Source organism: Filicampus tigris, chromosome 8 (genome assembly GCF_054856515.1).
Source record: "Filicampus tigris isolate MCC_2025a chromosome 8, RoL_Ftig_1.0, whole genome shotgun sequence".
Taxonomy (NCBI): domain Eukaryota; kingdom Metazoa; phylum Chordata; class Actinopteri; order Syngnathiformes; family Syngnathidae; genus Filicampus; species Filicampus tigris.
Window position 1 is genome coordinate 6,377,897 of NC_141224.1, and position 25,545 is coordinate 6,403,441.

At 40.1% G+C, this 25,545-nt stretch overlaps 2 protein-coding genes across 3 annotated transcripts; one reads left to right on the forward strand and one right to left on the reverse strand.

The window, feature by feature from the left end:
• Nucleotides 1-946: 946 nt before the first annotated feature.
• Nucleotides 947-15,066, forward strand: plekhg6 (pleckstrin homology and RhoGEF domain containing G6). Of its 2 annotated transcripts, none has more exons than XM_086038964.1 (15): nt 947-1,436; nt 3,032-3,256; nt 4,564-4,698; nt 5,524-5,661; nt 6,286-6,381; nt 6,453-6,503; nt 7,000-7,149; nt 7,445-7,555; nt 7,875-8,024; nt 8,095-8,229; nt 8,974-9,093; nt 9,238-9,370; nt 9,456-9,571; nt 10,118-11,373; nt 14,585-15,066. In XM_086038964.1, exons 2-15 carry the CDS (start codon nt 3,113-3,115, stop codon nt 14,763-14,765), a joined length of 2,916 nt encoding a protein of 971 aa, XP_085895090.1. In that variant the 5' UTR covers nt 947-1,436; nt 3,032-3,112; the 3' UTR covers nt 14,766-15,066. The 2 variants fall into 2 exon arrangements, with proteins under 2 accessions (XP_085895090.1, XP_085895091.1); XM_086038965.1 differs by lacking the exon at nt 947-1,436 and adding an exon at nt 1,648-1,701.
• Nucleotide 15,067: 1 nt separating this feature from the next.
• On the reverse strand, nt 15,068-21,994 carry lag3 (lymphocyte activating 3). Its single transcript, XM_086038966.1, has 8 exons — nt 21,909-21,994; nt 21,721-21,835; nt 19,745-19,965; nt 18,430-18,684; nt 16,438-16,752; nt 16,112-16,366; nt 15,890-16,005; nt 15,068-15,319 (listed from the first exon to the last, which is right to left on the reverse strand). The coding sequence occupies exons 1-8, from the start codon at nt 21,955-21,957 to the stop codon at nt 15,206-15,208; spliced, it is 1,440 nt and encodes a 479-aa protein (XP_085895092.1). The 5' UTR covers nt 21,958-21,994; the 3' UTR covers nt 15,068-15,205.
• Between the last annotated feature and the right edge of the window lie 3,551 nt (nt 21,995-25,545).

Consider the following 25,545-nt stretch of genomic DNA (forward strand, 5'->3'; position numbering starts at 1 on the left):
TGTTTTTTTAATAAGAAAAATAAGACCTTATGATAGTTTATAAAAACTAGTCACATAATTCAATAGAATGTAACAAATTTGTGCATCGTGATGAATTAATTGTGGTTTCTTCGAGTGCGCTCGACTTGCAGTATAATACAGTCATCACCAAGCGATGAAGAATACCTTTATCAGTAAACTATAATAATATTAGCTGTTTTTTTCAGAGGATAAAGAAAATGTGCCAGTGAGTATTGTTATAATCTGTCTTAAATATCTGTTGCTGAAAGCAGTGACACAACCACGCATTTTTGTTTGTTTAAAAGTTCCCTTTGCAAAAACATGAACAGTATATTTTTAAACGCTGTTTCAAATTAAATTGACTTTACCGCCAATAGCATATTGCTAACTATGACGCCCGTGAGCCAAAAGCTGAGCTGCGCTGTTTTTCTTTACAGAGTAAACTAGCGACTAGAGCACATTTTGGCTAATATGTTACACTCTATAAACAGTTGGGTTAAAAGTAACACAATTTTGGGTCAAAAATGGACTAATACACAAATTGGGTCAATTTGACCCACTTTCTTGCATTGTTTTGTACAAAACAGCTCCTTTTTGGGGTTGTTTTTTACAAAAATACCAATTTTTGGGGGCTGTTTTCTGCAAAAACAACCAAGAAAGTTGGGTAAAATTGACCCAAGTTTTGGATCGGTCCATTTTTTACCCCAAATTGTTTTATTTTTAACCCAACTGTTTTTAGAGTGTACATGTGGAAACTTGATACACCTCCATATTGTACCCCCAAAAAATCTGAATACATTAAACTTTTTACTAGATGCCTGCAATTTACCAGTGGAGAATCCAATCACAGCTGACCTGTTTTCTGAATCTGAGCCGTGATTGGTCATTGTGAGTAGTTGTGATGTCATTTTCAGTCGACAGAAGACAAAATGGCCGCCCCCGGAGATGGCTAAAACGAGTGCATTTTGCTGCTTAACTTCTATTCCACAAACGCAAAATTAATCAGAATGCCGTTTCAACTATTGGGCCTCCTGGGAACATATTTTTGAAAAATATATTTGGGTTGACTTCCGCTTTAAGTGCATACCTGAATAATCAGTTAAATGTACATTAGCCAAACGCTCTTCCAGCGACTGCTGTTATGCAATGCACAACACACACAGACACAAAACAATTTCCTCTCGTTTTTCGACAAGACGCCCTTGTCGTTGTACGACAATCCGTCAACGCTTTCCATGTGCGACATTGAATCTGAGATTTGTAGGCCGCCACAATCCAGTCGTTCCCGTCGGGCCAGTTACGAGAGGGCAGAATTAGGCGCAGGTGAAAGGCGCACAGGTGAAGGAGGGACAGTGGGACGGACCCAGCCGAGCCGGGCGAAAGCCAGTAAAACACAAGATGACCGCTGGACACCACATGGATTCAATCGCGCTCAGGTAACGTTTGTTTTTCTTGCTTTCTTCTTAGGTTGTTGTCACATAAGAAGGTGGCTGACTTCAAAGTGTCACTGGGTTGGATTCGTGTTAATCATTTGCTGGCTCACTGCGTAAGGCGGGCATGAAACCAGGAAGCTTGCGGCGTAAAAGGTGTTCCACTTGATAATGATTTGCACTCTGCTTATATCTTACTGAAGGATAAAGAAAGACATGTCTCATTGATGGAAATGAAATTCCAGCACACTACATACAAATTCACATCTGTGTAAGTAGGCGCTTGCTGGTTTCAGCTCCTGGCATTAGTTTTGTTTTTTTTCGTCTCCGGGTAACACGTCACTTATCGGATGAATAGATTCGCCGGCCGTAACATTAGGTGCACCTGTGCCCTGCGTTATATTCAGAGGTGTGTCTAATATTTAGGATGCCTTATCGCCAAGACAAACTACAGTGGAAGCAGCGTTGTTATTTTTTTAACTTTTGACACAAAGTTCCACCTATAAAATAGTTGTACCACCATCATGACCAACAATACGCAGTAGTACAGTACATTTGATATTATTGTAAATCACTGCATGTGAACATTTATACGGTGTACTGTACTTAGGCAGTGATTCTTCCACACAGTTATTTAAAAAAAAAAAAAAAAAAGCATTTTCATACTGTGTAGCTCTCTGCACAACACTGACAGCAGGCGGTTCTTCAGAACGGGCGTTTATTGCTTTCTGCCGTACGTGGTATCACACGCCTTGAGAACTACATTTACAAAGCAATAAAACAGTACAAATGAGACGCCGGCAAAGTAAACGGAAAGTACAGCAAATCAATACCTCGTTGGCCGCTTGCCATGAAAATGTGAAATGTCAGGTAATCCACAAAGGAGTTTCTTTAAAGTGGAAATCCACCCAAACATTTTTTTCAACAATATGTTCTATGCAGTTCAAACACGGAATTCTGATTAATTTTGCGTTTGTGGAATATAAATTAAGAAGCAAGTTGCACTTGTTTTTAGCCATCTCTGGGGGCGGCCATTTTGTCTTCTGTCGACTGAAAATGACATCACAACTGCTCACAATGACCAATCACGGCTGACCTGTTTTCTGAATCTGATTTTCTGAATCTGATGTGAGCAGTTGTGATGTCATTTTCAGTCGACAGAAGACAAAATGGACACCCCCAGATATGGCTAAAAACGGGTGGATTAACTCTTATTCCACAAATGCAATATTTATCAGAATCAACTAGTGGGCTTGCATTGAACATTCTTGCTTGCATTGAACATTCTTGAAAAAAAAGTCTTCTAGTGTCCTTTTAATGTCAGTCTAACTTCGAACATGAGAGCATCAGCATTAGCATTAGCAGGTGGACATGCCCAGTTGATTTGCAGTTCATGTCCCTGACTCCAAACTTGCAGTAGTAGCAACACAAGAAATAAAAGTTCCGGACATGAACACAACATGACATTATCAACAGTAATTAACATATTAGCATGTTCCTCTTTTCTAAGTAATTATAATTACGTTACCTGGGCCAATTTCTGCCGTCTGTCAGGTCCCCCAAATGCACCGTGATAACTGTTTCGCTTTCCCCTTATTCAGCTGAACTGGCAATGAGCCACCCAGTCCCGGGCCTGCCCCCTCGAAACATCACATGATCCCCTGAGGAGACCCCCGTCAGCAATGGAGACAGCCTCGGCGCAGTCACGTGACGCCGGACGCATGGACCTCAGTGAGTCCCAAGTCCACATGGAGACCCTGGCAGACCTCAACTTTTACCACAAGGTGTTACCACACAAGGCCAAGTTCTACTCGTGTGGCCACCAGGCAAGTGCACAATGATCTGACTATTTGTTTCCAGAAAGCTTTTCAAACCACACATAAGAAGACATTTATTTTTATTTTTTTTTAATTTAGGGTAAATCCTTGCTTTACAGCATCATTCCCCGCATGTTCATTTTTTTTTAAGTACGTTTTTAAGAATGTTTTTTTTAAATGTTCATATATTAACTCTTTTCACTTTACATACTTAGGATTCATTTAAAACAAATTTAAATAAATATAGAATTACCATTTAATATTAGTGCTGACACTACTATTAATACCATCTAAGCTACTAGTATTATTACTAGTACGAGCAGTACTAGTAACTCCTCCTCCTCCTCCTCTTCCTCCTCCTACTACTACTACTACAATTACTACTAATAATGATAATATAATTAATGAAAGCAAATTTCATTACTTTGTATTTTTTAACAATACTTATATATTTTCTTTTCAAAACACACACTTCATATACATTTTGTACAAAAAACATGATAAATGTTCATAAAGTATTAACACTTATTTATTATTTATTTACAAAGAATGAATAAACACAAATGTACAAGAAACTAATAATAGATATAATATAGTAGTGCCACCACTACTAACACCATCAACACTATCACTGTACTATCATGATGATAATAATACTAATAATTAAAAATATATATCATGTATATATTTGGAAACACATGTATTTATTTATTTCTCTATTATTTGCTAGCCATGTTTTAGCATTCATTTATTTTTTTCCAATTATTTTTAACTTAATTTTGCTCTTTAGTCTTAAAAAAAAGTAACAATAACCACACTGTAAAAAAAAAACAAAAAAAACACAACTTGTATTTTTGCGGCTAATACAATTAAATTGAAGCTGGAACAACTTTAAAATATAAATTATTGACATTTATGGCAAGCAAGTTGTTTGCTCCAAAGCAATTTTAGATTTTAGTCATTTTTAGTTACATCTTGGGGCACAATACGAGTGACAATTTGTGTTGTAAACTCGTATTTTTTTGGTTGAAAATGCGGGAAAGCCAAATTTCACATGAGCAAAACTTAAAATATTTTGTTGAATTGCCCGACTTAAAGCTTGAAAGTTCAACCAACGTTTTGTTCCACAGTGCATGTAATTCTGATTTTATAACTTCAATTTTGTCGTCGCGTTTGTTGACTGCATTAATCATTTAAAGAGTTTCCTGTTTTTTTTCTACTTTGGCTAGCTCTACAGTTCGCCACTTTATTACATACTTAATAATCCAATTACAGTATTAACATTAACAGTCTCATTGCTGTTCATTTTGTTCCAGATGCGGACAAGACAGAAAGTTGTGAGCAACTATTCAACCACGTCTAAGGGAGCGTCAACAGCAGCCAAACCCAGAGCTTCACTCAAACAAGTTTTCCTCAACCAGGGAGTGTCTGACAAGAACCTAACAGCTGAGGTATCGTCTTGTCTTGTGTGTGCTTCAACGCGACGCGCCGTCGGTAAAAATAAATAAATAAATACAGTGGATATAAAAAGTCAACACACCCCTGTTCAAATGCCAGGTTTTTGTGATGTAAAAACACGAGACCACAACATAAATTCATTTCAAAACTTTTCCCACCACCAAACCTGTACAACTCAATTGAGAAAAAAAAAAAAAAATTAGATTTTCGAGAGGGGAAGTCAAAATCAACGGGGATAATGACAGCAAAAAAAAACGAGTTTGACGCCGCTGATTTAAAGCGTCTCAATAAAGTTTTGACGTTGTCGCGGGCTTTTCATTTTTCCCCTTATACTTTGCTTTAGTTACTTAGTTTCAGTTACTTAACAATTGTTTCATTGCGAGGGTTTTTTTTTTACTTTCCATGTCATCTTATGGGCTCCATAAGTTACATATTAACCAATCAGCCAAACTGCCGTTAAATGGGAGCCACCATTTGAAGACCCTCGATAAAATTTAGATGTTGTAGCAGGCCTTTCCTTTTGCTTACTGTTCTTTGCTTTAGTTATTTGGTTATACTTACCGGTAGTTACATTTTCGTAGTTAGTGCCATTACTTGGCTAAAGTTACTTAGTTACAGTTATAGGTACTTCATTACAGTAAACAAGAGTTGCACTAGGTTACGTTTACAGTTAGTTAAAAAACTAGGGGCGTGGCTATGTTCAGAATTAACCAATCACATTCAATATCATGCGCTGTGCTTGTGACACAAAACAATGAAACGACAACACTCTGATGCTGAAGTCACCCATTTACAGCTTGAGCGTTTATTTCTCTTAGGAGAGGAGTCAGCTGGATGTGTTGAAGCAGGAGCTGGAGACCTTCGCTGTGCCCATCAGCCTGAAGTGGAGATGGAGGGAGGAGAGCCGAGGAAGCACGCTGGAGAGGAACTGGACAGATATCGTCAACTCGCACTCTGTAAGAACACCGACAAAAGTCGTTCATTTGAAAATACAATAGAACCTCTAAAGTCCAGGACCAAAATTTAGAGAGAAAAAATATGACTATAATCCAAACCTGACAACCTGATTCCACACACATCCAACATACAAATAATATATTATGTACACTAATTACATTTTCTAAAAACCAGATTACATCTTGACATTCTCTTTGATTTGATTGATTTGATTTGATTTAAAATCAAATGAAAAAAATTAAAAGTAGCTTACTCAAATCACAAAAAGAACATACAGTGCAAAAACAACATTTTGGATCAATTGATTTGCTGCTTTAATAGACTTTAATCATAGATAAGGGGGGAAAGCAGAGTTTTTAACCTGGATCTGGATGACTTCTGTTCTGTTGACGACTTATTCCATTTTCATGCAGCATAACAGCTAAATGCTGATGCACCATATGTGTTTGATCTTTGGAATCCACTAATTGACCCAAGACTACAGACCTCAGAGCCTTACGATTAACCCTAACCCTGTTACAAATAAGAATCTGCTTTCAATACCTTTACCTTAAAAAATTAAATAAAACAACTTTCAAGCTGGTTTTGTGAATTTCACTCACTTTATTTTCATCTCTCGCCAGATCATGTCTCGGATGCAAAGGCACCAGCAGGAAGCCATGTGGGAGTTTGTGCACACCGAACTCAACTACATCAACAGACTTATTATCATCAAAGACGTAAGACGCCGCCCACTGTTTGGTGTCGAAATGCAAATTGCGGTGATAGCTCTCGTCGGTGCTTCTTGCAGTTGGTTATCGCCGCTCTGGTCAACCTGCACCTTCGCGGCTTCCTCCAGGAGGTCAGTTCAGCCACGTCACCCCCCCCACCCCCCACCCCCTCGCCTCATTGCCCCATATTGACGGGTGATGGCAGAACGTGTGCCGAATCGCAATGGAAACATTCTGCTGTGCAAAACATTAAACAACATGTTTCCACTGAGAAGGTGGAAAATGTCACTCGCACACAGGCAGAGGTTGCAGAAGTACTCACTCTCTGTACTGAAGTACAAGTGCAGATACTTGTGTATATACATAAATAGTAGACTGGTAGAAGCATTGATTTAACTTTGTTATATATTCTGAGTAAAACAAAAAATTGCAGACCTTGAAATGCATATATATATATATATATATATATATATATTTTTTTTTTTTCTTTTAAATTATTTAATTTTTTTTTTTTAGGTCAAAACAAATCCACAATTCATGTTGTAGCATTACTTTCCGGGTAGGAGCTATAAATATGTACTGCATATGAATTTATACTGCATTTGCGTTGACTTGGTGTGCTATCAGGTGACCCCCGAGCGGCTTTTCTCCAACCTTCCCGCCATCCTCAGCGCACACCAGCTCTTCTGGGAGGAAGTGATTTATCCCATGTTACAAGAAGTCCGGTTGACTGGCAAACCTTTTAACCCAATGGGGTTAAAAGCAGGCTGCCTCCAGGTAAGCGTTCACTTTCCATATTGTATCTCCATTTTGGTTGATTATGTTGTTGTTTTTTTTGAATAGAGAAAAATAGCACTGTTGTGCATGACAACAAAGTACAAAATAATAACGAAGAAGAATTGTGTTTACATATCTTCTGAGAAGTATTTTCCTTTGTTAAATGAATTTTTAGGCAATGACTCACTTTTTCAATGAAATTACTGAAACAAAAGAACGTTTTGCAGTATTGTTATTCATGAAGCTGGACTCTGAATGGAAAATATGACATGCAGTCAAATTTCTTTGTTTGCAGTTCCGTGAACGCTTCTCACCATACTGCCATTACTGTGCAGAGGAGGAAAACAGCTTTGAGTTTGCACGCCAACAAATGGAGAGCAACCCACATTTCCTCACATATGTGCAGGTCGGCTTGCTTTGCTAATTTCACAAGATAGATAGATAGATAGATAGATAGATAGATACATAAAAAACAAAAAACACAAGATGTTTTCCTTGTTCTAGATTAAAATGTCACCCATAATCAAAACGAGATTTGTTGACTTCGTGCCAGCGTTCTATGGTTTGTCATATTACACCTCCATTATTTTTAGTGCAAACTCGTCCTGTGGTTTTTGCGCAAGCTTTCAGACTCTGTCATCAGCCACATTTTCACTTTGCTAAGCGTACTCCACCGAAATGCAATTAGGAGCCCCGTAGTAATCCCTCGTTGTGCTCGTATGCAGTGGGTGGAGACCCACCCGCTGTGCACACGGATGCGCCTCGGGGACATGCAGGCCAAACCCCACCAGAGGATCACCAAATACACCCTCCTTCTCAAGGCGGTGCTCAAGACCACCCAGGAACCTCGCGTGCAGCGCAGTCTGCGCAGCATGGTGAGGAAAGTCAACACCCACCCGTTCAAGCGTGAGAAATCGGCCTCCAAAGTGTGAAAATCTCTTTCAGTTATCCAGCGTGAACACGTTTCTGTTGAGCATCAATGACTACCTGAGGCTGAAAGACGAGGAGCTGGCGCTCTGCATCTCCGCTCAGAGGCTGGATGGATACAAGATGCAGGGGATAAATGAGGAAATTGACAAGGTAAAATCGCCGAAAATGAATAACCGGGTGGAAAGTTGTAAACATAGGAAATCGTGTTCATAGAAAATATTTAAGTAGGGCTCAGTGATTAATTTAAGTCAAGCTCATTGGTCTGGTTTAGCGACTTCTGTAGTTTGAATTGCATCGCTGCTGAAGTGCACTTCTTACGCGAACAAAGTGGCTGCAAATAGAGATGAGTCCACCTTGGTGTACCTTCTGATCCTTCTGATCAAGATCAGATCAAGAAAATCTCAATTTGCCGTTTCTATAAGAAGAGGGAAAATTGATTAAAACCAGAAATTGGATTTTTGTGAAAAAAAAAAAAAAAAAAAAAAAAATCCTAGATTATACCACAAGGGCACATCACCCAAAACTGAATTCCAATCTAAAACTGTTGACATCATGAAATCTGTAATATCTGTACAGGGACACAGTAGCATTTTAACCATAAAAAAAAGCTATTACTGTGAAAAATAAAAACAGTTCAACATGTTGTCAATCTAGACAAATGTATTGGGGCCCTGTTTGAGTTTTTAACGCACCGACCGACTGACAGACAGATAGACAGATAGCTAGCTAGCTAGCTAGCTAGCCAGCTAAATAGATAGCTAGCTAGCTAGATAGCTAGATAGATAGATAGATAGATAGATAGGCGTTGATCGGAAAATTTCTGTTAAATGTGAAGGAGTTCCAATGTAGTCTGTTGAATGGCAAAGATACTCACATCCAACACTCCCTGTGCAGCACGTTCGCGATATCTGCCAGTTCGACCTGACGTGCCCCATCCCTGGGGTCGGTCATGGCGTCGTCCGCAAGCTGCTCCTGGAAGAGAACCTGAAGATCCGTGGCAGGAAAGACAGCAAGGTGAGCCCCTGATTCTTTGTTTTACATTGTGTTGTCATCTGCTGAGTAATCGGTACAAGAATTTGTACTTCATCACTTCCCACAACTGCTTTTTTTTTTTTTTTTTTTTTTAAAACAACATCCTCATGTCTCGCCACGAATCAGCTGGAGGTGGTGGCTCTCCTGTTCTCCGATGTGCTTCTCATGAGCAAAGTACAAAAGAAAGCGGAGCGACTGAAGGTGGTTCGGCCTCCACTGGCCCTGGACAGAATGTACTGCATTGCACTGAAGGATAACTGTGAGTCGGGCCATTCTCAAGACAATCAAATCACGAGCAAGACATGGAGCCACAAAACGCTGAGACACCCCCCCCCCTCTCGCAGGTTCATTTCTTCTGGTGGAGGTGGGGGAGCTTTGGTGTCCTGTCAACGTCTACATATTTACGGCCAGCACCTCGGAAAGTTGCTCCACTTGGGTATCCGCCATTCACCAGGCAAAGGTAGACCAAGTCATTTGACATCAAACAATTAATCAACAGTGCCTCGCCATTGCTGCGCTTCAAACGGGCAGCGGCAACTGAGCTCGGTACAGGGGTCACCAACCTTTCTGAAACCGAGAGCTACTTCTTGGGTGCCGATTATGGGAAGGGCTACCCGTTAGATACACACTTCAGAATTTTCATTTACACGAAAGCTGAGCATGTTAATTATTCCTCATAATAATTCGCAAACACAAATATCAATATGCAACATTACTTCTGTAAACACCTGCCACTGTTTATAGTTTCACATCATCACTTCTACAACATTCCCGGATAATCACAATGTCCCATCACTGGTGAGGATCTTCGCTTTGTATGAAGTCAGCCTAACAGGTTTTCAAAATAAATGTTCCCACCATTTCGCTCAAGCGGCTGCAGCTCTGCTCAAGTCCATTGGCTCAGGCATTTTGAAAATCATTTCTCTAGTCTCCAGACTCTTGACTTTGTTGGCCCAAATGACGTATTGACTAATTGTTGCCCATCTCATCCGCATCTTGTTGCCAGGTGACGCTGAGGACCATGAGGGAGGCCCAGAGTAGACAATTGGAGGTAAACGAAGGATCCGCCGCGGTTGACGAGGCACGTGCGCTTATCTCAGAAGAGGAGGTTTTTGTGGACCACGCAGTCCGCAAACGTACGGTCCTTCAGTTGTTAAATGGTGCCCATGCATCTAAATACGGGTCAAAAACTCCCAGCAATCACTTTGAAGTATTGCCTCAGAGATTTGCATTCAAAGACTATTGCTGGAGAGAAGGAGATGAAAGTGTGATCCATTCAAAGGAGAAACTCAAGCAGTCTTCAACAAACGCCTGGAAAGCTACCGACCAACCTGTTGCCAATATGGACGTCGTTGACCCGTTGCGACACATCAACATCAGACCGAATACTCTGGTGCCGGGCGGCTACCCGGATGTTGACTACCCAACAGATGTACGGAACTCGTCACAGGTTCCTGGCCAAACACGACCGACCAAGAGGGGGACCGTGTTACCCGCAGACACCAGGATAGTGAATTCAAAATCTGTTAATCATTCCGCGGGGAAAAAACACAATTCTATACCCTTCGGAGGCACGGTTTCACATCCGGAGACCAAAGGCTTCCCAAGAACTTTCAAATCTCCCATGTTACGAAAGAGGAGGATGGACAATGGCCACCAGGGCTCCTCGGCTCAGGCGGTGCCGGCGTGGTCACCAGCCAACAACTCTTCCTCCAACTCGGACTCTGACTGCAGCGTGAATCCGAAGAGCTCCAATCCTCACATCGTGCTGAAGCTGAGCGCTCTAAAGCCCGCCCGGGGGACTTTTTGGAATAACGACCCCAGAAGGTCTCCGGACGCCGAGATCTTTTCTGAATCTGAACTGATGGCTATTAACCTTCAGAATAAAAATCCCCGACCGAAAAACCAGAGGAGTGCGTCCATTCCGAACATATCTAGTCAAGAGGAGCGGAGGTTTCACTTTCCGGACGGCTCCCCCGGCATGTCTGCTTCCTCCACGTCTCTGGAGAATCTTCTGCTGAGAGCCAAAGGTCGGGCGAGGGACTTGGAAATGGCAAAGGGCGACAAAGTTTCGCACCAGGCCCGTTTGAAGCCTCCTGCGTCTCCTTTGACGTCCACGTCGCCGTCACACTCCGCGAGTGACGGCGACAGAGACACGGAGTGGGAGGAGGAGGTTCAGCTGCAGAGGCACCGAGTCCTCACAGTGAGTCAAGGATGGAGGGAGCAGCTGGTGGATGGCGACGGGAACGACAGGCTGGACGGGTGAGGGGCACCTCTTGACCATAAGAGGCTTCTTCTTTTTCACAAACCTTATTGATAATGATATTGATGACCTGGTAACCCATTTCTTGGAAGCTTCAAGTCATCAGTATCGATAGTTTTAACCCTTGAATGTGCCATTGGAAAGAATGGTAGACTACCCATAGGGCTTGGGTCTTCAATCTTATCTGCTCATTTGAATCAGATGTGTCGCAGCAGGGAGAGATGGGTAAACAGGCAGGACCTCGAGGAACAGGATTGAAAAATGAATGGGGAATTTTTGTGTGAAAAGTGTTGAATTCTGGGGGGGGATCGTGAATATTTGGAAGGAGGAAAATACAAGCCCACATGGCGGCAATTTTGGGAATATGATGAAATCGGAATGATGCCAATCGGATGAATTACTTGGAAGGAGATGCGTGTAAAAACAAATGTAAGGAATGAAAAATAGGAATAACGTGTGAAGGCCTCCAGCCTTCACCCTAATTTAAAACTAATACTGCTAAAACCCTACTTTGAAACCCTAACCCTCATTTGAAATCCTACTTTGAAACCTCAACCCTGGTTTAAAACCCTACTTTATAGAGCTTAACCCTAGTTTAAAACCCTAACCCTAGTTGAAAACCTAATTTAAAACACTAACACTAAATTGAAACTCTACTTTGAAATCCTTAGCCAAGTTTAAAAACCTAATTTGAAATCTTAACCTTAGTTTGAAAACCTAATTTGAAACCCTAACCCTAGTTAGAGACCCTAGTTAGAAACCCTATTTTGAAATGCTAACATTGCATTGAAACCCAACTTTGGAAACCCCAACCTTAGTTTGAAACCCTACTTTGAAACTCTAACCCTAGTTTGAAACCCTACTTATAAGCTTAACCCTAGTTTGAAACCCTAACCCTAGTTTGAAACCCTACTTTGAAACTCTAACCCTAGTTTGAAACCCTACTTATAACCTTAACCCTAGTTTGAAACCCTAACCTTAGTTTGAAACCCTACTTTGAAACCTTAACCCTAATTTGAAACCCTATTTTGAAGCCCAAAGCTTAGTTTGAATCCTGATTTTGAAACCCTGGCCCTAATTAGAAACCCTATTTTGAAGCCCTAAGCCTAGTTTGAATCCTGATTTTGAAACCCTGGCCCTACTTTGAAACCCAACTTTAAAACCCTAACCCTGGTTTGAAACCCTACTTTAAAACCTTAATCCTAATTTGAAACCCTTCTTGGAACCTCAAGCCTAGTTTGAAACCCTATTTTGAAACCTTAACCCTAGTTTGAAACACGATTTTGAAACCCTAACCCTAATTTGAAACCCTAACCCTAGTTAGAGACCCTACTTAGAAACCCTATTTTAAAATGCTAACTTTACATTGAAACCCTACTTTGAAACACTAACCCTAGTTTGAAACCCTAACCCTAGTTTGAAACCCTACTTTGAATCCTTAACCCTAATTTGAAACACTATTTTGAAGCCCTAAGCTTAGTTTGGATCCTGATTTTGAAACCCTGGCCCAAATTTGAAACCCTAACCTTAGTTAGAAACCCTATTTTAAAATGCTAACTTTACATTGAAACCCAACTTTGGAAACCCCAACCTTAGTTTGAAACCCTACTTTGAAACCCTAACCCTAGTTTGAAACACAATTTTGAAATCCAAACCCTAATTTGAAACCCTAACCCTAGTTAGAGACCCTAGTTAGAAACCCTATTTTAAAATGCTAACTTTACATTGAAACCCAACTTTGGAAACCCCAACCTTAGTTTGAAACCCTACTTTGAAACCCTAGCCATAGTTTGAAACCCTAACCCTAGTTTGAATTCCTACTTTGAATCCTTAACCCTAATTTGAAACCCTATTTTGAAGCCCTAAGCCTAGTTTGAAACCCTACTTTGAAACCTTAACCCTATGAAACCCTACTTTGAAACCTTAACCCTAGTTTGAAACACAATTTTGAAACCCTAACCCTAATTTGAAACCCTAACCCTAGAGACCCTAGTTAGAAACCCTATTTTAAAATGCTAACTTTACATTGAAACCCAACTTTGGAAACCCCAACCTTAGTTTGAAACCCTACTTTGAAACCCTAGCCCTAGTTTGAAACCCTAACCCTAGTTTGAAACCCTACTTTGAATCCTTAACCCTAATTTGAAACCCTATTTTGAAGCCCTAAGCTTAGTTTGAAACCTGATTTTGAAACCTTAACTCTATGAAACCCTATTTTGAAACCTTAACCCTAATTTGAAACACAATTTTGAAACCCTAACTCTAATTTGAAACCCTAACTCTAATTTGAAACCCTAACCCTAGTTAGAGACCCTAGTTAGAAACCCTATTTTAAAATGCTAACTTTACATTGAAACCCAACTTTGGAAACCCCAACCTTAGTTTGAAACCCTACTTTGAAACCCTAACCCTAGTTTGAAACCCTACTTTGAATCCTTAATCCTAATTTGAAACCCTATTTTGAAGCCCTGAGCTTAGTTTGAATCCTGATTTTGAAACCCTGGCCCTAATTTGAAACCCTACTTTGAAACCCAACTTTAAAACCCTAACCCTAGTTTGAAACCCTACTTTGAAACCTTAAACCTAATTTGAAACCTTCCTTGGAACCTCAAGCCTAGTTTGAAACCCGATTTTGAAACTTTAACCCTTTGAAACCCTACTTTGAAACCTCAACCCTAGTTTGAAACACAATTTTGAAACGCTAACCCTAATTTGAAACCCTAACCCTAGTTAGAGACCCTAGTTAGAAACCCTATTTTAAAATGCTAACTTTACATTGAAACCCAACTTTGGAAACCCTAACCCTAGTTTGAAACCCTAACCCTAGTTTGAAACCCTACTTTAAAACCTTAACCCTAATTTGAAAACCTATTTTGAAACCCAACTTTAAAACCCTAACCCTAGTTTGAAACCCTACTTTGAACCTTAATCCGAATTTGAAACACTCCTTGGAAGCTCAAGCCTAGTTTGAAACCCGATTTTGAAACCTTAACCCTATGAAACCCTACTTTAAAACCTTAAGCCTAGTTTGAAACACAATTTTGAAACCCAAGCCCTATTTTGACACCTTCCTTTGAAACCCTAAACATAGTTTGAAACCCCACTTTTGAAATCCTTTATTGTGTTAAGGCCTTCACTTCAGCCTTCGCTTATGTCCAAAAATATTACCACAAGAAGCCATTTCCTGTGTGTGTCTGTCATTTTATTCAGTCCTTTCCTTCCAACCGGCATCAACGTGGACTGGCCCGGCTGGTGCATCAACGACGACGATGAGGAGCTGCTTGTGGATTGCGCACATCCGGGAGCCGAAGGAGTCCTGGAGGACATCAGCCAGTCTTTGACATTCTGGGATCTTTCCGAGCAGGAAGACAACTTTTGCAGTCAGGTGTGAACCAGACTGCTTCTCGCGCAAACATTCACGACAACAACACGTCTGACGTCACGAGCACCAGTTTTTACTTTAGCTTTACTTTTAGGAGGAAAATCACACAAAGTTCTGTGTTGGGTATGAATTCAATTCTTATAACTTATTTGTGTAGGTAATATATAAAGTGCATGTGCTGTCATTGTGTAAATAGAATTCAGCTGTTGTTTTAATTTTATTGGTGTATTACCGTATTTTTGTACCACTATTTCCAAAACAATCTAAGATTTTTATTGTGTAATAAATTAAGACCAAGTCACACTGAAAAGCATCTGTTATTGTCTTTATTCAGAAATGCAAACATTGATGAACAGTAAGCGGGCAATAATGTACAAAAAAAAAAAGTCTTAAACGTAAGTACAAGAAAACTGCTACAGTGCTAGTCGGCTGTTTTACACCTGAGTAGCTCAGGTTTGAAGAGGCTTCCCCTTTTGCGCTTGACTTCGTTCTCTTGCCTCACGCTCGTTGGACTTCGCGTGGAGAAGTGACTCCAGCGTGGTGTACTGAAAATGTCTTTTTCGCTGAGCGGGAGAAAAGCAGAAACACAATGTCGCTGGAATGAGACTTTCGTTAATATGATAACAATATTGTATTTATGCATTCATTGAAACACACAAACTATAAACAGCGCTTTGAAATTGTGATTAAACTTTTATGGTGAAATATCGCCAGTATTCAGCACGGCATGTCAGCCATCTTGGTGTGTCTACTACTGTGAATTACACTCATTTTTTTAGTCTATATAAAATTAAAGATATTTAAAAGCAAAGTAAAAAAATCAAAAATAGCTTACTAAAAGCACCAAAAATGCATACATTGTAAGAACATTTTCGAAAAAGTGATTTTCAAAATACTTTGAAAGACCTTAATCATAGGTATGGGAAATGAGCATCGTTTTTAACCAGCGGATTCTGTGGTAAATGATCAAAAATGTCACTTTAGGTTAGTTAATGATATTCAGATGATTAATAGTCAATTTTGTCGGGCAAGCAAAATATATCGTACATGATTGCAGAGAAAATCACTTTGCCATCCGTTAAAATCTGAAAAAATGCCAATTCTTGTCTACGGTTATTTTTTACGTTTCTTACCCTTTGGTGGTTCTTGTACGTCTGAGCCAGAATCAGAAGCAGAAGAAGCAGCAGAGCGCTGACACCGAGCGCAACTGAGGCGGTGTGTGACACACCTGCTGAGCCACTCAGATGATCTGCGATTTGAAAGGAATCAAATCAAATGTGATGGGTGAACTGGAACCAATTGCATGGCGCGAATATATATACAAAAAGATCAATTCAATTAATTCAATAAGTTACCCAAATGAGGAGTCACGCCTTGCGTTACGTTGCCCAGTAGTCCTCGCGCTCCGTAAAAGCGACACGCCCATTCGCCGGCGTCCTCACGGGACGCGGCGCTCACATGAAGACTCTTCCCCTCCTGGATGGATTTCACCCGCCGTTTGCCGCTGAGGTCATTGATAACGCGGACCCACTGGTAGCGGGTGACCTCGCTCGTGTCCGTCAACTGACAGGTGAGCGTGAGCGTTTTCTTCCGCGTGACGCTGCGGTCAACTGTGGACGCGCACGTGGATTAGACGGGATTCATCTCGGAAGGCGAGCAGAGGGATGTTGACGCGACTCACTTTTAGCCACAACCAGCCGCACTCTCCGAGACAGGCTGCGTCCTTCGACTACGCCGGCGCATTTGTACGTTCCCTCGTCCTCGAGGGCAGTGTCTTTTAAATGGGCCGACTGGTCCCAAGTAGGTTGAGAAGCAGGCGAGGAAGAGGAGGAGGGAGGAAGGGATTCGGAAGCAGGTTTCGAGAGAGAGCCGGGTTTGAGTTTCTGCCAGGTGGGCTGAGAGAGGTTTAAGCCGCGGGAGAAGACGCAGGGGAGGGTGGCTGCAGAGCCCACAGCCGCGTAAACCTTTGTGTCATCTCGGGATGGGTGGACGATTCCTGTAACGGGAGGCAAATTTGAACCCAAAACAGAATCTTTTATGTGTTTACCATTCAAGAATACACTTGGGGGGGAAAAAAAAACAACAACGTATCATTCACATTAAGAATGAAAGCGGAAGTCAACCCAAACATATTTGTTTCAAGAATATGTTCCCAGCAGGCCCCACTAGTTGAAACACGGCATTCTGATTAATTTTGCGTTTGTGGAATATGAATTAAGCAGCAAAATGCACTCGTTTTTAGCCATCTGTGGGGGCGGCCATTTTGTCTTCTGTCGACCGAAAATGACATCGCAACTGCTCACAACGACCAATCGCGGCAGACCTGTTTTCTGAATCTGAGCCGTGATTGGTCGTTTTGAGCAGTTATGATGTCATTTTCAGTCGACAGAAGACAAAATGGCCACCCCCACAGATGGCTAAAAACGAGTGGATTAACACTTATTCCACAAACGCAGTATTTATCGGAATGCCCTCTTTCAACTATTGGGCTTGCATGGAACATATTCTTGAAAAAAATGTTTGCGTTGACTTCCCCTTTAAGCATCCATTTTCATCCAACACAAGTGGCTGCCATTTTGGCCTTATATCGCCTTCTGCTGTCAACTGAAATTGACGTTAAATCGCCTTCGGGCTCACATTGCAAACGTCGCAGCTCACCTGTTTTGTAAAATACTTGCCTTGAGTTGCACTTCAATGTGCTACATTACAGTGCCCAAAAATGTTTTCACTTATTTTTTTGGGGAATCCAAATTTGAACCAAATTTGGAATGCCATGAACAAGTTTGAACATATTTTACATTTTTTGATCCCACCGTGAATACCGATCTTGAGAAGAGTGATAATAGGGCAAAACCTTGTGTGTTGTAGTCGTTTGTAGAGGTGCGACAGCTGAGCAATCTGGTGAGTTGGCTTTTATATTATTTTGCTATTAAAAGCCATTGCTCGTCGTGGTTTTAGCTCCTTTATAAAATGAAACTACTGTTCAGATGTTAGCAAAGCAAAAATATTAGCATCAAATTCATTGCTCTGCTTGATAATTTTGTCACAAAAAGCTCTTTTGCACTCATTGTGGAATGGTCTGGAATGTAATCTTTGCAATGAGGGGGGATCGTAGGACCCAATTTTTTGTGGGCCTTGAAAAATCTGTCAAAAGGTTCTAATATGACTGGCACTCAAGGAGTTGTCTTTTCTTAAAAATGGCTGCCATTGAATGAGTTAACTATACCGCAGCATCGATGCTAGTTTTGTTAGCTTTTCCGTGGCATTTTGCATCGTGTGTTAGCATTAAGATAGCTAGCTTTCATATAAGTTATGTGTTTTGGTTAAATACAAACTGTAATTCACTTCGTTTTATGTTGAGGTTCATTATAAACCTCAACTGGTGTGGCATTAAACAGCTTCAAATGGCTACTTGAAGAATTGCTTTCTGTGAGGTTCTTTGCTACCAATTAGCTTTTGTCACTCAAATTTTTGGGGTTGAAAGCAGTAGACAAAAAATGCGGCTGACTGCTTGAAGTCTGTTTTAGAATGTTTCTTCTTTTTTTGAATGGCGTGGGGCGCATAAATTGCTTCCCATTTTTCTCTGATTGCAGCTGGCCTAAAATGAACCCCTAACCCTAAACCCCATCTCCTGCGAATAGCATAAACAATCCTCAATGGTTCAGCATCTCACCTCTCACAGTTAAAGCGGCAGAGGCTTGGCCATGTGCGCCTCCGCTGGCCACCACGCACGTCCACTCTCCCGCCAAGCGCACGCTCGCCTTCTCCCGCAAGCTCCATCGAGGGGTCGGCGGGCTCGCCCCACCCAAAGGCGCAAAGGAGCCGTTGTTCAATCTCCACTGCACTGCGGCATCTGGAGGCCCGGGTGTCACACGGCAGTTGATTGAAACGTGGACCCCCGCCACCGGGGCCACTGGCGAGAAAGATACTGTCAAGGAAAAAAAAAAACCAACAACATTATTCATGGTCAGATTGAAAGATTGTACACGTTATTGTTTTGATTGTCTCATTTGTTTTTACTTGTATGTATTGCTTCTCCTTTTTAATATACATTTTTAAACAAAAATATTAGAGACTAAGATTGTACACCTTTTAGTTTTTATTATATTTCTTCTTATTGTTATTGTATTATGTTGCATCTTTAAGATGTTTAAGATGAGATTTGTGACATATATTTTTTAAATAGCTGCAAAATTATTAGTAATGTTTTTTTTTTTTTACTTAATATTTGTTTAATTATTTATCATTTATTGAAACTTGTAGCGTATACAAGAAGAAGCTCTTAAAATCTTTCTAATTTAGTATTTCAGTTGTTACAATTGTTCACATTTTTATAATTTCATTTTTTTTTTAACATTAGCACTAATGTGGCAGTTATTTTAGTTTTTGAAACTTAGCCTATAATTGTAACCTAACCATTAGCGTGATTGTGATTACCTCAGCAAATATTTTTCCTCCCCCTTTCTAATATGCGTTTTTGAGCAGAGCATTGATTCAACCGCAATATTAACGTGACTACATAAACTTGCCTTGTCATTTTTTTTTTCTGCATTCTTTCAGATCCCAAAATATTTCAATGTCATTTGTAATTGAGATGATTCAAATAATTATAAAAGATTTGTACTGTCTGTCAAAATAAAACATAACATTGCAACTGAAAGTCACCAGTTTACGAGCTAGTGCATAGAATTGACCTTCATTCTATGTTTTATTGAGCTATTATTTCTTCACTTAACATTATAACTGTAAGAAAAGTGTACAAACGTGACTGCCCGTTGTAATGTGTGGAAATGACGATGGTCCCCGAAGCATGCACTCTTGACTCTCGCGAGTCTTGATGGAAGTTAAGGCGGGTTTGAGGAGAACAGAAATAGCAAGCTAGCAGACGTTGTGTATGAAAAGTAGCTTGCTATCTATATACTAAACAACGTGTTCTTGAGAACCTACAGTTTCATTTATTTGACGTTGACAAACATCCCAGCCGTCACCTTGAATGACTCTCAGCACGAGCGAGCGCGTGATGAAGTGTCGTCCGCTCTGAAACTTGCAAGCGTACCGGCCGCCGTCCTGCTCCCTGACGTTGCTGATTCGCAGGCCGCAGTCGCCTCCTCCCAGTTGGCAGCGGGGGCAGCTCACGCGCCGCTGACCTCTCTGCAGCCACCTGGACCCCCAAAACTGCAATCCGCTGATCTCCTGTCTCCACACGGTGCTGCGGATGGACAATTGTCACCGCTTACCGTTTGCCCTAAAAGTGTTTCATAGATTTCTTTCACATCGAATTCATCCAAGCGGGAATTTATGGCGCTTGTTTTGTGTAGTGGGAAAAGAAACGTGCCTTCCCCGTAGATGGTAGCATACAATCGTGTCTTGGTAAGAATTAAGATTTAAGGGGAATGAAGGGGTCAACAATGAACCCCGGGTCAGGTCACTTGCGCGTCAAGCCACCACTGCATATCTAAACAGCAAAATGTTCATCTAAACTATATTATTTAATCGAACCAAAGTCTGTTAGCTTAATGCTAACTTGTGGAGCTCGTGGGAATTAGCATAGATGTTATGGAAAATAATTTTCAAGAATATGTTCTATGCAGGCCCACTAGTTGAAACAAGGCATTCTGATAAATATTGTGTTTGTGGCATGAGAGTTAATCCAGCCGTTTTTAGTCATCTCTGGGGGCGGCCATTTTGTCACTAACTGTCTTTGACTGAAAATGACATCACAATTGCTCAGGCCTCAGGTAACGACCAATCACGGCTGATCTGTTTTCCGAAGCTGGGACGTGATTGGTCGTGAGCAGCTGTGATGTCGTTTTCAGTCGACAGAAGTGACAAAATGGCCGCCCCCGGAGGTGACTAAACACGGTTGGATTAACTCTTCTGCCACAAACACAACATTTATCAGAATGCCGTGTTTTATCTAGTGGGCCTGCTGGGAACATATTCTTGAAAAAAATATGTTTGGGTTGATTTCCCCTCTTTAAAGAACTGCTACTTTTACACACGGAGCGTCAACACATATAACATTTGTTTTTTTCGAGAGTCAAAGATATTTGAATAGTTTCTAGGTAATTTTGGGCTGCTGGGACCAAAAATGACATCAGTTCCTTTTAATTGTCTCTAGTTTTTTAGATTAATATTTTTGAGAATTAATTGAATGATAATGAATGTGCTTTGACAGTTTTCAAAATGTACTTTAATTGTTACTAAGTATAAAAGTAGTGTTTGTAGTCACCTCATTTTGCATGGTAAAAATCTGTTGTTTACTGCTGATATTGCCTAATTTTCTGAATTTTTGCTTGATTTTCACACGAAACACGATTTGCAGTAACGGCTGCTGTCTTTCATATCGCATAAAAAGAAAGAAAGAATACTGAATGGACATGCTTGAAAAGACAGATACAGCCTTATCAAAGTTATAACGAAAGCATATTATTCGTACTTTTCTCCAGCAAAAATAGAGTCAGTTTGGAAAAAGCAATGTCATTTTCGGATTCAGTGATGTCAAAACACCCTAAAACCATTGACATTTTCTTGGCGCCAAATGTGTAATCGCAGGTGTCTACCCTCTACTTCTCTCTCTTCCTTCTTTTTCTCACACTTAAATACACTACATGCCTTCCAGTAGACCTCATTATTATTTTTATGTCAGCTTTGATATAAACTTCAACTGGGAGTGACTCATAAAAAGCTTGAAGCTAGCACATGGTGCCTGTTATGGGGAGAAGTTTGCAAGCCAGTCTTCTTTTTGTTACCCTGAAAGTGATGTTATACAATAGTCTTCGATTTGTCGAAAGTGAGAGACTGAGGTGCTAAAAGTTTTGCAATAAGTGCTATTGTTTTAATGCATTTAAATATGTTTAGAGCATACATATAAACGTTTTTTGTTTTTTTCACATATCATGGGTGGATTTCACTCTTCATGCAATCAATGAGCCAAATAATAAAAACAATTGCGTGGTCTTACCCTTGGCTATCCTTGGTCCAGGTGATGGTGAGTGATGAAAAAGTGCTGCAGTCACAGGGCAGAAGAACCTGCGAGTTGACCCCAGCAAACACCTCTTGTACCTCATGGCGAGCCTCTGCATCAAGCAAGCGAAATCATCAAAAAAAGCAAAAAGTGACGCTTACAAGGTGCAACAGTTACAGCAATACCTGAGATGGGAATCAGAATCAGAGCAAAGATCAAAGACTCCAGAAGCATTTCTATTTGCTCTTGGTGTAATCGTTGCGCTTGCTTAATGTGCGAGGCTTTTGCTGATGTCGTGTGGTAAGGTCTTTAAATTAGGACCGGGGGAGGAGTTTTTGGTAGCTTGGAAACTGTAAGACACACATAGTGGGAGATCCACTTCCTCCCACGGATTCTCTCTCTCTCTCTCTCTCTCTCTCTCTCTCTCTCTCTCTCTCTCTCTCTCTCTCTCATATACAAATATGTTAAGTTGTCAAAAATGTTAAGTTGCAGGTCAAACTGACCATTTTAAAGTTAAAAGTAATATATTAATTAAATAGATTAATTAATTCGATTAATTAGTTAATTAATCAATTTGATTAATTGTGTAATACTACCCAAATACTACAACAAACTACGAACACAAACTATTAATTTGATTAATTAATTGATTAAATTGGATTAAATTTCTGCTTTTGTGTTTCGGAAAAATACAAATTGATTGCGTGCATTTTTTTCAGGTTTTTTTTTTTGTTACGAGATTGTACTGTACATTAAAAATGAATTGCGTGCATTCTTTTTTTCAGGTTTTTTTTTTTGTCACTAGATTGTACTGTACATTAAAAAAACGACTTGTTGTTCACACCTCAGTGTCACAAAACCAAAGCGAAGCGCTTCACCTTCACGTGTCCTCCGTCACTGGCGGCTTCGACGGCCTTTGACATCATCACCAGTAAAGCCCTGCACGAGGTTCCTAAACAACACACGAGCGCCTTGTGATGTGCTTACAGGCAGAAACATAAAAATGATTCATCATCTCATCGACTGAATGTCACACACAGTAATGTACTCAAGTTGTACACTCACACACCCACGCAATCTCAAAATGTTAATAATGCTTTAATAAAACACCGTCAGACGGGCTTGCGGGTTTATTGCTCGTTTATGTGTTGGTTGCCAAATTGCAAACGTCCCATTTTTGACACAGCTCTCCTCATGTAAAAGTGCAGGTGTCCCTAATGTTGTGGCTACAGTGAGTCGTGTGTCATTCATCTCACGGGGGTCTCCTCTAGCACTGCACGCGACCGTGGGAGAGGAAAAAGACCCTCACGTGGAAACCGCTGGGCTTTGAATTTGAAGAAATTGCACAAGAGCGATATGCGAATGAGGTGTGTCACACCTCCTGCTTGTCAAACTTGTTGACGATAGAAAATGTTCCACTCATGACAGTTCCTGGCAAAAGAAGACGTCGCTGTTGTATGTGGTCAAGTTAGCACTTTTTACATTACTTTTCGTTTCATTTTTTGATATTTTTTTCCCCCCAGATGATACTCGTTTTTGCATTTATTTGCAGATTAAACATTTTCCCCAGTGGAAATAAGGTTGTTGTTTTTTTTCCAGATCATATTGTCTGGCTAAATTTCAGACGACCTACTTCTATATATAGTCTTTGGAAACTTGTACTTAATAGTTTCAGGTTGTCTAATTTCCACACAAACATTGACACTCATCAGACTGAAACAGAGACAAATTCAAATGATGCTGAGCTTGTTTATTTGAAGATGACAAAATATTCCAGCGCTTACCAGAATAAAATTGGAGGTTTCGTGCGTGTGTGCAAATCTTGTCATCGTCAATTTTCAAGCCACTTGCAAAATGTCAGTGTCAGTACAATCCATCAATCTTATTGAATTAATGGGATTCAAATTAGGGAATATGTATTTACTAATTTTCTATCCGTGCATTTTTGTCTATAGCGCTTGTCCTCATTAGGCTCGTGGGTGACCTGGAGGCTATCCAAGTAGAACCCTGGAATGTCCATCCACCCATGGCGTGGGTGGTAGTTTGTCGAAGTAGGTAGTCGGAAATGCTAACGGAAGCCCATTTAAAATCATAGGCGGACCGGGCTTATTTTTTTACCACCTGACAAAAAAGCGGATGGTGGAAGTGTATCCCGGCTGTAGGCGGTAGGCGATAAACAGACTGCGATTTTTTTTTGTTGTAAAAGGCCCACCTCTGAGCATAAAAGTCGTGCCGATGCTGGTTAGCCCTTAACAACATGCGGCACACAACATGCAAAAATGGTGGCATATGTGTGCTGACTCTCATACATGAGTTTCAATTCGGAACACAGCCACATTGCCAGTTATAAAAAGTGTGCAACCACATTATTTCAGTTAAAAGTTTTGAAATTATATATTGTACTGTGGTATGATTTTTGTTTTTTCACAAAAAAACGCCTTACTTTACATGGTCGTTTTTTTTGTTTTCCCAAAATGCCTTACTATACATGGTCGTTTTTTTTTTTCACAAAAAACGCCTTACTATAAATGGTTGCTTTTTTTTTTTTTTTTTTTTTTTTTTTTTACAAAAAAACACCTTACTATACATGGTCGCTTTTTAAAAAAAAACGCCATGGTAGTTTTTTTCCCCCAAAAAACGCCTTACTATATATACATGGTCGTTTTTTCACAAAAAACGCCTTACTATACATGGTCGGCGTTTGTTTTCACAAAAAACGTCTTACTATACATGGTCGTTTTTTTTCACAAAGAAACGCCTTACTATACATGTTTTTTTTCCAGAAAAAACGCCGACTATACATGGTTGTTTTTTTCCCTAAAAAAACGCCATGGTCGTTTTTTTTTCATAAATACTACAACAAACTACAAACACAAACTACACATGGTCGTCTCATTTCCTATCAAACTGGTTGTTTTGTTTTTTTCACAAAAAATACCCTACTATACATGGTCGTTTTTTTTCACAAAAAATGCCTTACTATACATGGTCGGTTTTTTTTTCACCAAAAACGCTTTATTGTACATGGTCGCTTTCTTTAAAAAAAAAAACCATGGTCGTTTTTTTCATAAACACAAAAACTACAACAACCTACAAACACAAACTACACATGGTCGTCTTATTTCCTATCAAACAATGCCTTTGAATTATGCATTCGTTAGTATTCAACATGATGCTAACACTTTGTTTCTATTATAACAACTTGATGACCATAGTTGAGAGGTTGGAACAGATGAATGATGGATGACTAGGGTTTGATTCCTGCCTTATGAACAAGGCTTTCAGCTGAACTTCTTGTTCATCTCATACTTTTACATTTAATATTGTTTGATATAATTATGATTACAGATTGTCGACATCTCAAAGTCGTTTTTTTTTCTTTGCCAAAAAAAAACGCCTTACTATACATGGTCGTTTTTTCTAGAAGAAAAAAAGAAAAAAACGTGTTTTTTCCCCCCAAAACGCCTTACTATACATGGATGCTTTTTTTTTAAACACCTTATTATATGTGGTTGTTTGTTTGTTTTTGTTTTACAAAAAACGCCTTTGTAATACATGGTCGTTTTTTCCCCCAAATACGCCTTACTATACATTTCACAAAAAAAGGCTTTTTTTTTCATTTTAAACGACCATGTAAGGCGTTTTGGGGAAAAAAACGACCATGTCCGGTCCTTCCCTTTGGAATAACCTTCCATTGGATGTTAGGCAAGCCCCCCCCACTGTCCAATTTTTAAAACCCGTTTGAAGACACATTTTCTATTCTCTGGCTTTTGATCCGACCTGAGACTGACAAATTTTCGTCTGTTTTCCGGTGTCTATTGT